This window comes from Anoplophora glabripennis, unplaced genomic scaffold, assembly GCF_000390285.2.
Source record: "Anoplophora glabripennis isolate ALB-LARVAE unplaced genomic scaffold, Agla_2.0 scaffold9, whole genome shotgun sequence".
NCBI lineage: Eukaryota > Metazoa > Arthropoda > Insecta > Coleoptera > Cerambycidae > Anoplophora > Anoplophora glabripennis.
The window spans coordinates 147,035-163,135 of NW_019416258.1; the positions used below are offsets into that span (position 1 = coordinate 147,035).

The window sequence follows — 16,101 nt, forward strand, 5'->3', positions numbered from 1 at the left end:
TAATTTTTTATCATTTTTGTCAATACAGCGGTGGTTTTTAGGGGTTGAAAGGGAAAAACTCTTTTATTGACTATAAGGTAACTTTTATTTTAAATAATTTCAAGATTTAACCATTCCAAATCTTTAAAAAGTATTTTTTTATCATTATTTTTTGCATAGGGGTAGTTTTAAGGGTTAAATAAAGGGTCGATAACATCAAATATATCATAAAACATGTTCGAGAACATGGAACATTATTTAATCTTTGTGTTTGAACAAGATTTTTATCAATAAAATGCTTAAAACTTATTTTTTCTATTTTTTCACTTAGGGGTAGTTTTTATCCCTAAAAAACAAAAAGCGTCAATCGGGCTTATGTCACTTTTTAACTTGAGCCTAAGATGAACTTTATTCTAAATTTTCATGCAAATCCATGCAGTTTCAAAGAATTAGGAGGTTACAGCTAATTTTCAGCTTCAATGACTGTACTATTAATAGCCCAGTCAGTGGAGGTCACAGAAACAAGTAATTAGAAATATGGCTGATTTTTATAAGTACTTCAAAGTATGCACATTAATATAAGGAAAAGTTCATTGGACTGTCGATTTCCCAAGTCCGAAATTCTTTAATATTTTTTACTGAGATGAAGGTGGAGAAAAATAAAAAATATCTCCTTGTAGGGTAAGTTTTTTTACAACAAAAAATATACTTTATATATTTTTCCTTCGAGCTATGGTTTGGCCGGAAAAAATTCTATAAATCAGGTATGTATTGCGCGCGCGAAGCTCGATCAGCGGCGTGAGAACCTATTTTTTGAAGCCCGCCGCTTTACATTATAATTGTGATAGCCCATTTTCAAGTAGGAAGTCTACAATTTTTTTTGTTTTTTTGGAAAACCTTCCAGACATTGAAGAAAACAAAATCCAATTGTTTCCAGCACGATTCGGCTTTTTCGTCCTATGCTTCTGTTCACCAACTTTTAATTAAATTAAAATTAAAGTTGATGACCCAAACCAGACTTCGACCCCGATTACCGTTTTTCGAGACAAATTTCTAATTAATTTTTATGCAGTCTGTAATCACTTAACAAATAGTTTTTTCAAAACTACCCTTTTCTTCTCTGATCAAAAATTTCAATTTTTTTGTTTTTTTTTTTCATCAATTTAAACGTTATTTACGGTAAAAATGTGAGAAAACCTCAAAAAAACGTTAAAAAGCGTGACCCTTTAATTTTTTCAAAAGTTTGACTGTTTGAAACAAAGAAACGGTTCGCTAGATCGAGATGAAACTTCACAGGGTTCTTCTGGGTATATCGAACTGTAAAAGTCATGCTTAACATTAGCCATTTCGTGAATATTTCTAATTTAGCCGTCAATTTTCTAAAAAACCGTAAATTACACTTTTTCCTGTTTTTTAGAATTCGTGTAAAAGATGAAGACAAACTTTTTTCCTAATGTTGCGGCAGCATGTTAAAGGAAATTTATTCCACTTTTCGAAACTGCCCTTCAATTCTCTGTACGACCATTTATCGCCAAGATATCGATGAAAAATAATTGTATCGAAATTTAAAAAAAAATTTGAAGCTGCACAAACAAGTTACCTGGTCCATGCAATGGCTTAGCTGAAAAAAAACTTTCCAAGCCCGTGGACTGGAAAAAAAAGAAAATTAGCAACATTTTTTTATCGCCTATTTCTTAGAATTGCATGATAACCGTAGCTTCTAAAAAATTTTGACCGAAAGATCTAAAAACTAGAATCTTAGAGCTTCAAAAACGCCAATTTTTCACATAAATACAGTGTCAAAAATCACGAAAAAATTTCGGAAATACTTTCTACCCTTTAATTTTTTTCATTAGTTTGTGTAATATTGTTCCTGTGATTTTATAATAAAAATATGTAAATATTACCTTGTATTTACTATCTACTATCTTGAGTATATTCGAAAATCTAAAAAAAAAATTTGGAAAATTTTTTCCAAAATTTTGAAAATTTTTTGAAATTTTTTATTATTTTGCATTGAATTAAGATCGAATATTCAATTCTACATAATAATGTATTCAATATTTGTGTGAAATTTGACAATTCTTACGCTTGAAGAGTTTGCCCTCGAAAAAGTGCAAAGTATCTTTTTTGTTGGAAAACTTCTTCTAGAAGGCAGTATTTTTTATTTTTCTCTATCTTGATCCCAGTCCAAAATATTAAAGAATTTCTAAAAACAAAAAGTTTTTTAAATTTTTTTTGGATTTTAGGAAATCGATAGACCAGTGAACTTTCTCTTGTATTAATCTGCATACTTTGAACAACTTATAAAAAAAAATCAGCCATATTGCTAATTACTTGTGCTTTTGGTGGAAAATTACTTCCACTGACTGGGCTATAAGCCATCAGTAGAGCATTGACATCATTATTTCTCTTCTCTTATCTTTTCTACGAATAAATATTTTTTTAAAATAACGCTGAAACCTGTTTTCAATCAAACTTTCTGATAATTAAAACATTTCTGTAAAATTTTTATATTCAAAATCGATCTCCAAAACGCAGCTACCGGTTGTTTCTCCAGCCTTAACTTTGATGTTGAAAGAAACTTGTACAAGAATAGAAAACATACAAAGGAATGTATATTTCTGTACATGTAACGAAATATACAATTGCAATGTTCTTTTTAGGTGAAAAGTCACTGAGACAGTTTGGTTATATTCCAGCTTATGGAAATTTTATTTAAAACAATAACTGCTACGTAAACGCTATCGGGGAGAGGATACACAAATTAAAAATTAATTGCCATAGGAACACCTTGATCACTGAACGAAACATGCTTGTTTACTTCGAAAATGTAGAGATGAAACAATTCCACACTGGTTGACTGCTGATGAAGGCCAACGTATTTAATATTGTTTGTTTAAAATATCGAATATTATATTGCATATAGTAGGGATGAGAAAATAACATAGTGACCTCACAGATAATTACTTTCTCAGAACGAAGCGTGTTATATTATTACAGAATATAGTAAATCTAAAAATCTTTAATTTAATCTTGAATTATGTCGCAATGCTTTACGTAATTTATGCTAGGCAATATTCATCCAGTGTTTAATATATTCTTTTTCGAAGCGATTTCTATATTAAATTTACAACTTGTTTACACTAGTGGTATTGTATACAGTGTGTCCACGGATAAAGTTTGCAACAGGAAAACTATTTTATTTGTTGAATTTACGAGAGAATGCGCTCCTTATTCGAAACTATAATTTCAAGTACTAAATATATGATTACCGACTATATTGCATTAGTATTAGCATTTTTGTTGATTACAGATGCAAAAGTTTTAAGAAAACCGTGAAATATAGGTACATGAAACTATGTCATAAAGTGTTAACTGCTCAATTAAACTGTTTGCTTTACTTTCCATTGTTTTAAATTATCAAGAAAATGTATTTTATCCACAATTACCTTATAATCGGACTTGTATCCACACATATGAACCGTCTAAAGTGATACTTTATCCACTAGTGGAATAAACTTTATTTCACTAGCAGAATAATAAAAAAATAATAAACCTATAATTAATAACATTTAATTTATTTACTTATTAACATTAACATTTACATTTATAGGAATAGACATTTCGTTTTTTGTTTTATCACATTTAACTTCCTTTCCGTTAATAACAACCCTTGTAGCATTGTTGCCATCACTTTCGGAACGTATAGCATCTGCCGAAGTTTGTGATGATGTTCCACAAGTTAGGCATATCTCTTTTNTGTTGAGACCAGAGTATCATTATTTTTAAACGTACAGAAATTTTGCATTAAAGAACAAGATTAGTGATTCCAATATATTTTTAAATATAAAATCCCCAGCAATTTTTTTTGTAATTTAGTTAATTAACAAATTTACATATATACAGCATTTTTTTTTTGTCAATGCCTTATTACATTTTTAATACCTTAATTATTTTTTTCAATGTTATGTGGGTACACATGATCGCAAGTGACCCATTTTTAAGTAGAACGTCAATAGCGCCACCCTGACGCCCGGACGCACCAGGGTTCCCGGAAGACGACCCCGGCAGGTTGGCGCCAAGGACCACGTACTCCTGCGAGCGACTCGACACCAAGAGGGACTCTCCAGCAAACACTCGAACCGACAACACGTCTTTTTTCATGAGTTTTGTTTTCAAATAAAATATTTTATTTGTACCGTTGAGAGAGGGTTTTATTTTTGCTGTACAACGAAAGCGACCCTCAAGTGGTGACGCCGACGTGATAGCCGTCTTGGGAATGTCTTCTTCCGCGACGGGGATTTGATGAAATGCGCGAATCAGGTCGATGGTCGAAAATAAATTCCTACCCCGAAGAGATTGTGCAGTCCTGAATATGTCGCACAGTTACAACATTTTCTAGGTTATAAGATAAAGATTTTACGCTTAAAATACCTTTTAATTGTTAATTTTCTTCTTTAATACAATATATGTGAATCTTTATATATTTGTATATTAATAATGTTTTACAAATATTCTAGTATACTATAAAATATAAACGAACTTTTTGAGATTTCATGGCGGGTCCCTCTTTTGGAATTTGCGATTTGCACGCACCAGATCTTTGAGTTTCTGAATGTGGAAACCATCAGTTGAAGTCGAAGGCCTTCATGGTCGAGAATCATCTTCGATTGACTGACCATTTTTAAATGGTGAAAATCATTCGCAACATTGCGACCCAAAGCATCATCTCCGTAAGCTTGTTTGAAAAGTTGAAGTTATGCGCAACGCAGTGCTGCCAAACGCATATCATTAAAAATCTCCATTAGCGCGTAATTCAAAAAGTTCTGTTATTTTCTGAACAGACCTCGTATTATAACAAAACTACACATAAATGTTTGTGCTATAACAAGGAAGAATTACATTTTCAAGAATATATAATTAATGAAAACGGTGTTATTAGTTTATCTCGTTTTACATGTTTTATAAAATTTACATTTACAATCATAAATAAAATCAAGCCATCATTATCCAGAAAGTAAATCACCTTGACTTAAATGCTAACCACGATAAATATTATGTAAGTATCAATAGGCAGTTGTTGAAAAACGATCACGTATTCACAAATTCACGAAAATATAATTAGTAGGACCTTATCCTTACTTTTTTATATTTTCTATTCAAAAAGTTAATTTGAGAATTCAGTGACTTGATACCTAGAATTGTAGGCGACAAATCGTTTACCCATCCCATTGTATTTCTTTACACAATATAAATTATTTTTTAATTATAGAACATCAACCTCAAACAAAGAATTCGAAATGTATCATAATGAATATGTTTCTTTTACTTTTGTAATACTATTTTGTCGCCGCTGCTGAGGTATGATGTATCTTTTTAATTATTGTACAATCTGATGTAGTGATTAAATTATTATTTTTATTAATAAAATTTTGTTAAAATCAGTACAGTAGAATTGAAGAGGCGGATATACGTAACAAATAATTGATATCAATTTAGACAGACTCCCACATTTTTGACATTGTCGTTTCAAAAATTCACTCTTTTATAAACATCTGTCTATAAATATTCAGATATCAATTCCTATTTAAAAAATGCATAAGTCGGTCAGGGCAATGCCGTCAGAGGTCAGTGAATTTATTGCGAGCTTATCTTTGTAAAAGAAGAAACAGAAAAGAGTCTCTACTTTCGGAAACTATTATATTTACTTGACTAGTTTCTAATTTTATTATATTACAAAAATATATGCGTCCGAAAAAAACAGCATCGCAAATTAATAAAACATTCATAAAACATTTAAAATACTTTCATCGAACTTTTTTAAATAAATTAAATAATTTTAAAAATTTATAATATAAGTTTCATTTATAACATTTATTTTGTTATAAAACATTGAATAAAAATTTAATTTTTAATATTTTTGTACATTTTTTTTATTACAATGAGTAAATGAAAAATGAGAAAACAGGTGCCAGGATTCACAGACAAAATGAGATTTTGTACTTATTGATTAATATTAAATACCATTTTTTTCTTTGTATTTTTCATTTTTCTAGTAGATACCTCGCACTTTTTGTATTAAATTGCTTATTATTACCTATATACAGGGTGTTCTGATCATGTTTCAAAAAAGTTCCTCATGGTAAGTTAATGGGGGTTGTTCATGTAACGTTTTTTTCTTAGACGTGCCCTATTTTCGAGATACAGAGTGTTGAAGTTATTACTTTCCAAATGGTTTTCCTCAATTATCTTTAAATCGGCTAAAGATAAAAATATCAAATTTTGTACACAAGTAAACATCAACTGTGCGTTAAGAATAATGTGCAAACGGTTTCTTTCTGAAAAGCAGTGTCGCCGACACAGGTAATTGGAGGGGTACAATCGAAAAAAAATATGTTAAAAGTCAAAATTTATTACATTTCTAAACGGTTCTGTAAACTCTAAGGCATACTACAAAAAAAAGGTATACTTGTCGAAAGTCGGTAGGATCTACCATTTTCGAGAAAAATGAAGTTGATTTTTTTTGCTCACATAAAGCGACGCGACATAACAAAATATTAAATTGAAAGAGGACTTTACCATTAAATGAGCTGAAGACATTTAGCTACCAACAGTATTTGCATTTAAGACTATAATTTTAATTTCTTACGTGACACATGAAACAGTTAAAATGTAAAACATTTTATTAACTAAAAAAAAATTGAAATTTATTTTAAGTTTCAGATTGTTATAAACTAAAATAGTAAATCAAAATAAAGAGATTATGACAATTAATTATCTACTAATAACTAATTTTAAATTTTGTAAACTACTACACTACCATTACTAAAATAAACAATTGTTGAATGGACTGAATTGTTGATGGACACGAATGTTTAAAAAAAAGTGATAAGAACAGAAAAATATTAGGAAACAGACTCGGAGATATACAGAACAGCTGCACAATTAAATAATTGAGTAAAACTCGAAATACTACAGTAGATGCTGAAATTGTCCCCATTTGCTTCCATGCAACTTAATTTGTCTCGAAAATGGTGCATGCTACTGAATTTCGACAAGTATACATTTTTTTGTAGTATGCTTTAGAGTTTACAGAACCGTTTAGAAATGTAATAAATTTTGACTTTTTTTTCGATTGTACCCTTCCAATTACCTGTATCGGCGACAATGCTTTTCAGAAAGAAACCGTTTGCATATTATTCTTACCGCACAGTTGATGTTTACTTGTGTATAAATTATGACATTTTTATCTTTAGTCGATTTAAAGATAATTAAGGAAAACCATTTGGAAAGTAACAAACTGTATCTCGAAAACAAGGCGTCTAAGAAAAAAACTTTATATGAACTACCCCTATTATTTTTCCATGAGGAACTTGCACACAAGATTTTTTTGAAACATGAACGGGACACCCTGTATATACTAACATAAAATTAAAATACATTTTTTTTAGGAAATTATTATTTCAAAAAATGTTATTAGGTAGTTATTTAATATTACGAGATGAACGAATCTAAAAAATATCAAAATGTATAATTGCTATTATTGCTATTATTTTTGGTTGATTCAACGATTAGAATAATATAAATTACCATACTTACTCATAGTAAAATATTTTTATTGATCAAAAATTAAAATACCAACATTATCTTCCCAACATTCACATTCTACAAAAATACCTTTTAATAAAAATTAAAACAGTTAACCTTTTTCACATAAAACTAATAGGTATAATAATATAATATTTTCAGACTTATTCGTTTTCAAAGAAATATTTTTCCCATAAAAAATAATTTAAAAAGATTTTTAAAAAGTTGGAATTTTAGTTATTAAAAAAAGTTTTCCTAATTTTCCAGTTTTTCCGATGGAAATTATATTATTATGTTACTTCGTAATTGTATATACGAAGGATTTTAAATCAAGTGTGTGGAAATATTTTGGAGTATGTAATATCTTGTCGTACTGGCAATGGAGTCTTAATCCGACGCTTTTGTCGGATTCTACTACTTTTCGTTCTAAAATACATTATTCCATCATGTATTTTTCTTGTCCGACATGCATGTATGAGGAAACATAATCTCGTCATTTTGACATTTTTGGGGCGTCGGACTACTGGTATGCTGCATGATTTTTTTCGAACAAGTTGACCACAGTTGGATTCACAAATTACTAAAGCAATTTACACAAAATGGAACTGGCATATGTAAGGATACATAGTGACGCCATTTTGACATTTTGGCGATGGTGGACAAATGGGAACGCGGCATGAGTTTTGTCGAACAAATATTTTTTAATTGTTTTGTCATAAAAACAGACTATTCCGATTAAAAAGAAAATTGCATGTATCTCATTGTAGCATAGCGTCAGAACGATAGTTCTCGGAATCGCTCGTTCGAAAACGCGACGACGCCGAAAATTTTCGAAGAGGAAAAGTTTGTCGGACTCGTTATAAAGGCACTCGCAAAGTTTGGCACTTGCATGTGCATGTGCAAACGCAAAGACTATTATGTTTACAGCTTCTTTAGTGATTAGATGCAAGATCAGTTCTTCAACTAAACACTGAATATATCTACTGAATTTTACGGGCTATTGGTTTTAACCTTTTTTGTAGTATTGGATAAGTTGTAGTTTGTAGATGCTTCATTTACCTGCCTGAACAAATTGAATTTATCATTGACTAGAATTCACACTTCTTAACTTCTCATTTTCTTTGCAAATGATATTTCCTCCATACAACTGGTTCAGCTATCTTACATCACAAGAGTACGTATAACAGACAAATAGATGAGTTTGGTCAAGCTTGTAAAAGATTATTGTTCACTGTAGTGAGCTAATACAACTATGTGTCACTGGAAAACTGATTTGTTACCATCTCCTGAAAGTTATTGCTATGGGTCTATTTCACCCACTGCTCCAATTTTCCTCACATTACCTTAACGCTCTTGGGAGCAGTTTCATGCTTGTATTTCTGCATTTATCAAAAGAAACTGCTTAAAGATATGACAGAAGAGCTTATTATGCAACTTTTCCGGACATTTTTACTACAATTGTTTAAATTCTGAGAATTAAATTTTCAATGCTAGCATATTATTGTATAACTCATACACTGTTACGTTCTATACAGGGGCACAACAAAGCTGTACCACACCAGACAACAAAAGCGGTCGGTGCCTTTCCTTAGGACAGTGCCCTACGATGATAGACTTCCTGAACAACTCACCGAAACCTTTTTCCAACGATCTAAAAGAATTGCTAAACAGATATGTCTGCACCTACGAGGACGAAGCTATAAACACAAAAATTTGTTGTCCTTCTGATCCTATTGATATAAGTGGAAGAAACAAAGAAGACCCTCCACCTCCACCACCAGATGTCCTGAATCATGAAAATCTTAAGCTACTACCGGAGGAGTGCGGTCAGATCAATTATGATAAAAAAATTCGAGGCGGTACTGAAGCAAGCTTGAGAGAATTTCCTTGGATGGCACTTTTGGCGTATAACACAGGTACTATTTTTTTCCTTAAATAATATTGAAACTGGTAACCAGATTAAGATCATTGGATGTAGTTATTTCATACCTAATAAATTTCAGAGTTATCTGTATTTACTGCATATTATTCTGAAAAACTAGCTATTCAAAGTCTTCCAAAGCAGTCTTAAAGTATTTCACAGCGTGATTCATTAAATTATTTTTAGAAAAAAAGTTCATATCAACATAATGTCCAAAAATGTCTTCCTTCCAAATACAGTGCGCAGTTTAAATGTTTTTTGTTCTTTTTTTAATCTCTTGATAATGAATGTTTTCTTTTTCTCAAACTCTGTACCATTAAACTGCCTATTAGGGATCATTTTTTAATTTAAACAAAAATTTAATCACCACACCAGGGGCGTGTGTAGAATAGTTTCCAATAATATTATAAAATTACATGCACGCTACTGATATTTTTAATTTTGTGAGTATCTTCTGCCACCACAGTTTATTATCCAACGTCAGAAGTCTCAGCATTTTTTCATATAAAAATTAGTTTTAGGGAAAAGTAATGTTTTATTAAAAATAAAAAACTATTTAAAAAGCCTTGGTTGAAAAAATAATAATATAGCAGAACCTTAATGAAGAAACCAAGACACTTATTCGATTCTGTAGTCATTCTAAGGCCGTACATTAGCTACTACAAGTGACCCCATCAAAAGATTTAAGTCTGTAGACCGAGGTGGCCAAGACCCTCTCGCCTGATCCATCGACCTGGAAATATTTTATTGAGATACTCTTGAACAGCAAAATGCATAAACAATTGTCAAAGACGAATCTTGCAGGACTTCAGGTACCACTTTAATAATAAAATAGTGATAGAAATCACCATTCATTTGAAAGAAATTATATAATTTTATTTGGTGTCTTATTTCCAGAATCGCATGAGGCTTTTCTTGTTTCCAAACATGGTTATTCTGGAAATCGTTAATACCATCCCTTGAAAAATTTGATTCATCTGCAAATAAACATTATCCTAAAGATTTGAAACATTTAAATTTTTTATCTCAAGACTGATACCAATGTCGAAAATCACATGCCAATAGAGCTTGAACACGCTGAAAAATAAAGATATAACTCTGGTTCTCCTTTAAAATGGTCCGTACTGTTTTTACGCTGACATCGCTGACATGGATATCGTTAGCAATTTTTCATGTACTACATCAAAAATGTTCTATTCTATTTCGGAAGTTCCTATTGAAAGAGGTCCATCAGCGGTATTACTGGTTTTTTAAAATGTACCTGCTTCTTGTAGACAACAATGGAATTGTATGAACGTAACCGAAAACGGCAGTGTATTTCTGAGAACGCTCGACTTTCAAAGATTACAACAAGTATTTATTCGCCATAAGTTATTGTATTATTGTTAATGCTAAACTAAATTATTATCAAAAAAATGCTGAGACATATTTTGTCATGTAATGAACGCGGACTACAAAAATTATTATACAGGGTGTTAAAAAAAAAGAGTGTAAAATATTTCCGGAGGTAATAGTATGAACCAAAATAAGCAGAAAAGTCTTAATAAACATGGGTCCGCAAAGTAACGGTTGCGGAGATATGGACCACTATTCGTTTTTCAAACATTTTATTTTATTAGGAATAAACCGACAAAGGAAGCTTTTAACAAACAAAAAACAAAGTTACAGAAGATGTTCAAAGTGCCCTGCGTCCATTTCCAAGCAGGTACGACATCTTCGTCTCAACGATATTCGAACTCTTTCGAAAACATCCTCCTTGGTTTGGATTTCTTGACACTTTTGATTAATCCGTAGCTGCAGCTCTTCCAGGCTATTTACAGGAGTACCATACACTAATGTCTTCAAATATCCCCAAACAAAGAAATCTAGAGGGTTCAGATCAGGCGATCTTGGAGGCCATAAAACAGGTCCGGCCCTTCCTACCCATCTATGTGGAAAAGTTTGGTGTAAATGCTCTCTAACGGCCATGGAAAAATGAGCTGGAGCACCATCATGCTGGAACCACATTTGTTGCCTCTGATTCAAAGGAATGTCTTCCAAAAACTCATACAGTGTGTTCTGCAGAAAGTTGAGGTAAGCAGCGCCTGTTAATCGGTATGGTAAAACAACAGGACCTAGAAACCTGTCACCTACAATACCCATCCAAATGTTTAATGAAAAACGTGAAAATAAAATAAAATGTTTGAAAAACGAATTTTGGTCCATATCTCCGCCTCCCTTACTTTGCGGACCCATGTTTATTGAGACTTTTCTGCTTATTTTGGTTCATACTATTACCTCCTTAAATATTTTACACTCTTTTTTTAACACCCTGTATATAATTACATATATTATTTGTGTAGATATATTATTTTTTATAATAACTAGGTATTAAAAGAATCGTACAATTTGGAGGTTTTGTTTGAGCTTCGTTTTCTGATTCATCCTGTAGAACTCATCCTCATCAACTGCTGGAGGCTGAATTTTTACTCAACCTGTGCAAAAAGTTTAACCATGGACGACTTCTCATTAATATCGATTTTATATGAAAAAAAATGCCTAACTTAGTGACGTATGAGTTGTATGAAACTAAATTATAAATTATTGTTATTTTCAGATACTGGGCGCCAATTTAAATGTGGTGGAAGCATAATAAACGAAAATTACATCCTGACAGCAGCCCATTGTATAGTGAAGACTCCATATCCTCTGTAGGTATAATGCTACTGGTACAGACAATTGATAATAAACTCCTTTCAATATTATTTCATTGATAAATTAAGGCCCAGTAGGTACTTTGAGTCTTCGTTAAGCCTTAGTTAATTAATGACATGATTAGACTGTTCATGTATTGATTTATTTAATAAAAGTATATTCACAGTCTAATCACCTGATTAGCTAATCAATTCCTAATCGGGAAAGTATCGAACCTAGAAATAAATATGTAATTAGGGTCAACAAATATTAGCACATGATAATAAATAAAATATTGTAGTATTATGGATAGTACATTATCGTTTTCGTTATGAAAATTACCACAGAATTTCTGCTAATTGAAATTTAAATTTTATGTAAATTAAAGTTTTATCTACTTTTCATTTAGAACTATTGGAGCCCTACTGCAATTAGTAAATTTCAGACCATATGGTCTGTAAAACTCATTTTCCTTCAATATGCAGGGTGTTGGAGAAAAAAGTGCTAAAGTTTTAACTCATCAAAAGTAATTACTGTTGTCAAATAGTTTTTTCGAGGTCTTCTATTTTGTCCAATATTTTTTGCTCATTAAAATAACAATAACAGGACGCAGGTGGATTAAATAAGTGCCTGTTTAACAATAAGTAAAGAATCACGAGGTATTAACAGTTGGTGTGATTGTGCATCATCCCAGAATTTTTCAAACAGTGGGTACGCTTCCGATGAAGCCCGTGGGAACTCTTCTAAGGCTAGTAGGATTTAAATGAATCGGAAATAGTAGCTCATTTGTTCATGTTATTCAGGAAACATCATAATCGCGACCGACATTGGCCTAATCGTACTGCCAACACTGAAGGTGCACTTTTGGAGAATGTTGCAAATAATCCTGGAACTGCCACTGGTAGCATACGTCGAAGAGATACGTCTAAGAGATTTTTGAAAAAAAAAAGCTATTAGACACAAGTTGTTGCTTTTGATAGTTTTGATGTGTTAAATACGTGGTTAAAGCTTTGGCAGTTATTCTGATACACACTGTATCCGAATAAACTTGACTATATTTCTGAGAGAAATTCAATTGCCTATCAATTTTGAGTGGCCGTGTAAAATTGGGTCGTGGGTGACATGACAGGTCAGCGTCAAAGCTATTTCATATACAGTTTTTGAACAAATTGTTATGATGTTACGATTTTTCTTGTACAATCAACCTACATTTAAAATTACAATAAAAAGGCAGTCAAGGCATGTCGTAATATTTATTATAAATTTTTACATTTGACATTTATTTTCTGTATCCTTGTATTACTTTTATAAAGAGGCCCAGCATATCTATATCAACGAAACATCAAAGACATAATATAATATACAGGGTGTCTCATAATTAGCTGCCAACCCTGAACAGGCTGATTCTATGATCAAAACTAAGTAAAAAAGTTCATATGAACATGGGTCCAGAAATGCTTCCTAAGGGCACAGGGACCCATTGAAGAGGGAGGAATGGAAATCATTTTTTTGCAATATCTCTCAATCGCGTTGTGATAAATGAATGAAATTTGGTATACACAGCTAAATTTTGATGAGCAATTTGATGGACTAATCCATTTATTTCCACAAGGTCCATTGGGGTGGGTACGGGGGGGCCCTTGGTACTTTGCGTGTGTAACTTTTTCATCTTTGACTTTTTAACAAATTGGACAGCAAATTCCGTTTTCCCGAACTGTTTTACGTTAAAAAGGTACTCTTGTTTCAAATCGTTATCTTTAACGGTTTCTGAGAAAATCGCTCTTGAATTAATCCCACTTTGGTCAATTTCATAGTAATTTAAACAAAAAATAATAATAATAATTTAATACGTAATCAGTAATACACATTATTGATGTAGAACAATTATGATATGATGATTTGTTTATGGCTTTTGCGATGGTAATGCTGCGCGGCAGAACGCGAGTACGGCAGAAGGTTTCCAAACAGAAGGCTGACATCAAGGAGGACATTCCTCACTGTATTCCGCAATTTAGCTGCAACCGTCACTTTTCGAAGGGATCATAAGATGGAAACTTAATTTTGATAACAGACAACAAGCTATTTTAAAAACTGTTCAAAAAACCCTCCACCTTCTCTGATACAAAGTCTTGCCCTACGTGTAACACTTCTCGAAGCTATTAAGATGCTAAAACGGTTTTGACGAATTTCATTGGCTGCATCATTGATACGCTGCAGCAATTCCTCACGGGTATCGACTTCGGTGGCGTAAACTTTTTGATTTAGATATCCCCAGAAAAAGAAGTCCAGCGGGGTTAGGTCGGGAGAACGCGGCGGCCAAGCTACCGGTCCGTGCCTCCCTATCCACCGTCCAGCGAAATTTTCGTTTAGGAAATTTAGAACATTGCGACCACTATGTGCCGGGGCTCCATCGTGTTGAAAAAACATGTTACGTCGTAAATTTAGAGGCAGATCATCGAGAATTTGGGGAAGATTTTCTTGAAGTAAGTTTAAATAAAGATTTGAATTGAGACGTTGTGGAATTTCAATAGGTCCAATCAGAGTGTCGTGAATTATTCCCGCCCATAAATTTATGGAAAACCGTTGCTGGAAGTTTGTTCTCCGAACAACATGTGGGTTCTCTTCTTCCCAATAATGAGAATTATGAAAATTTAATTTTCCATTTCGGGTAAAAGTAGCTTCGTCACACCACAAAATTTTGGAAGCTTGCTCGTTGTCCAGCGACAAAATCCAGCGACAAAATTGCATACGTGGCGCAAAATCTTCTGGTATCAAGCCATGTACACGTCGATAGTGATAGGCATGTAGACCTTGTCGCTTTAATATTCTTCCAACCTGAAATGTTAGTAGCACATCTAATCAATTCTGTTAAGGAAATCTTTAAGATATGTAGTACCGTTGGCCGAGGAACATTTATTTGCCTTGAAATGTTCCGTATGCTAGTCGTAGGATCTTGTTCAATAGCGTCAAGGACCTCCGCTTCCCTATTAATCCTGGGACGTCCTTGACCCGGTGCCTTTCGAAAAGTGGCGGTTGCAGCTAAGTTGCGGAATACCGTAGGGAATGTCCTCCTTGATGGCAGCCTTCGGTTTGGAAACCTTCTCCCGTACTCGCGTTCTGCCGCTGCAGCATTACCATCGCAAAAGCCATAAATAAATATCATATCAACTAACTCTTGTCCCGTAAACTCTTCCATTTTTTTCGCTTAGAACTATTAAATTGGCAATCGGGTTGACAATACTTTGACATAAGAATACCTTGATAATTTTGTTTAAATTACTATGAAATTGACCAAAGTGGGATTAATTCAAGAGCGATTTTCTCAGAAACCGTTAAAGATAACGATTTGAAACAAGAGTACCTTTTTAACGTAAAACAGTTCGGGAAAACGGAATTTGCTGTCCAATTTGTTAAAAAGTCAAAGATGAAAAAGTTACACACGCAAAGTACCAAGGGCCCCCCCGTACCCACCCCAATGGACCTTGTGGAAATAAATGGATTAGTCCATCAAATTGCTCATCAAAATTTAGCTGTGTATACCAAATTTCATTCATTTATCACAACGCGATTGAGAGATATTGCAAAAAAATGATTTCCATTCCTCCCTCTTCAATGGGTCCCTGTGCCCTTAGGAAGCATTTCCGGACCCATATTCATATGAACTTTTTTACTTAGTTTTGATCATAGAATCGGCCTGTTCAGGGTTGGCAGCTAATTATGAGACCCTATATAGGTAAAGATATAAAGTACATTTGTAGATTTAAGAACATACAAGTAAAATGTTTCTAATGGGATAATAAATATATGGTCGATATATGACATTCTCGCAAAACCAGTCACTTCAATAGTTCCTGTGGACCAAGAAAATAGGTTTGATAATTCAAATATATAGCGTCTGCGGTGAATCAAGCGAACAATAGCGGGAAAGGATACAATGA

General features: G+C 32.7%; 1 protein-coding gene across 2 annotated transcripts in view; it reads left to right on the forward strand.

Annotated features, from left to right (window-relative positions):
- LOC108909599 (serine protease easter-like) overlaps positions 1–16,101 on the forward strand; it is a 33,119-nt gene that overhangs the window by 10,418 nt on the left and 6,600 nt on the right. For both annotated transcript variants that reach the window (XM_018713992.1, XM_018713985.1), the window contains exons 2-3: positions 9,105–9,485; positions 12,087–12,180. In XM_018713992.1, the coding sequence (XP_018569508.1) occupies positions 9,105–9,485; positions 12,087–12,180 (475 nt within the window). The remainder of the gene's footprint in view (positions 1–9,104; positions 9,486–12,086; positions 12,181–16,101) is intronic.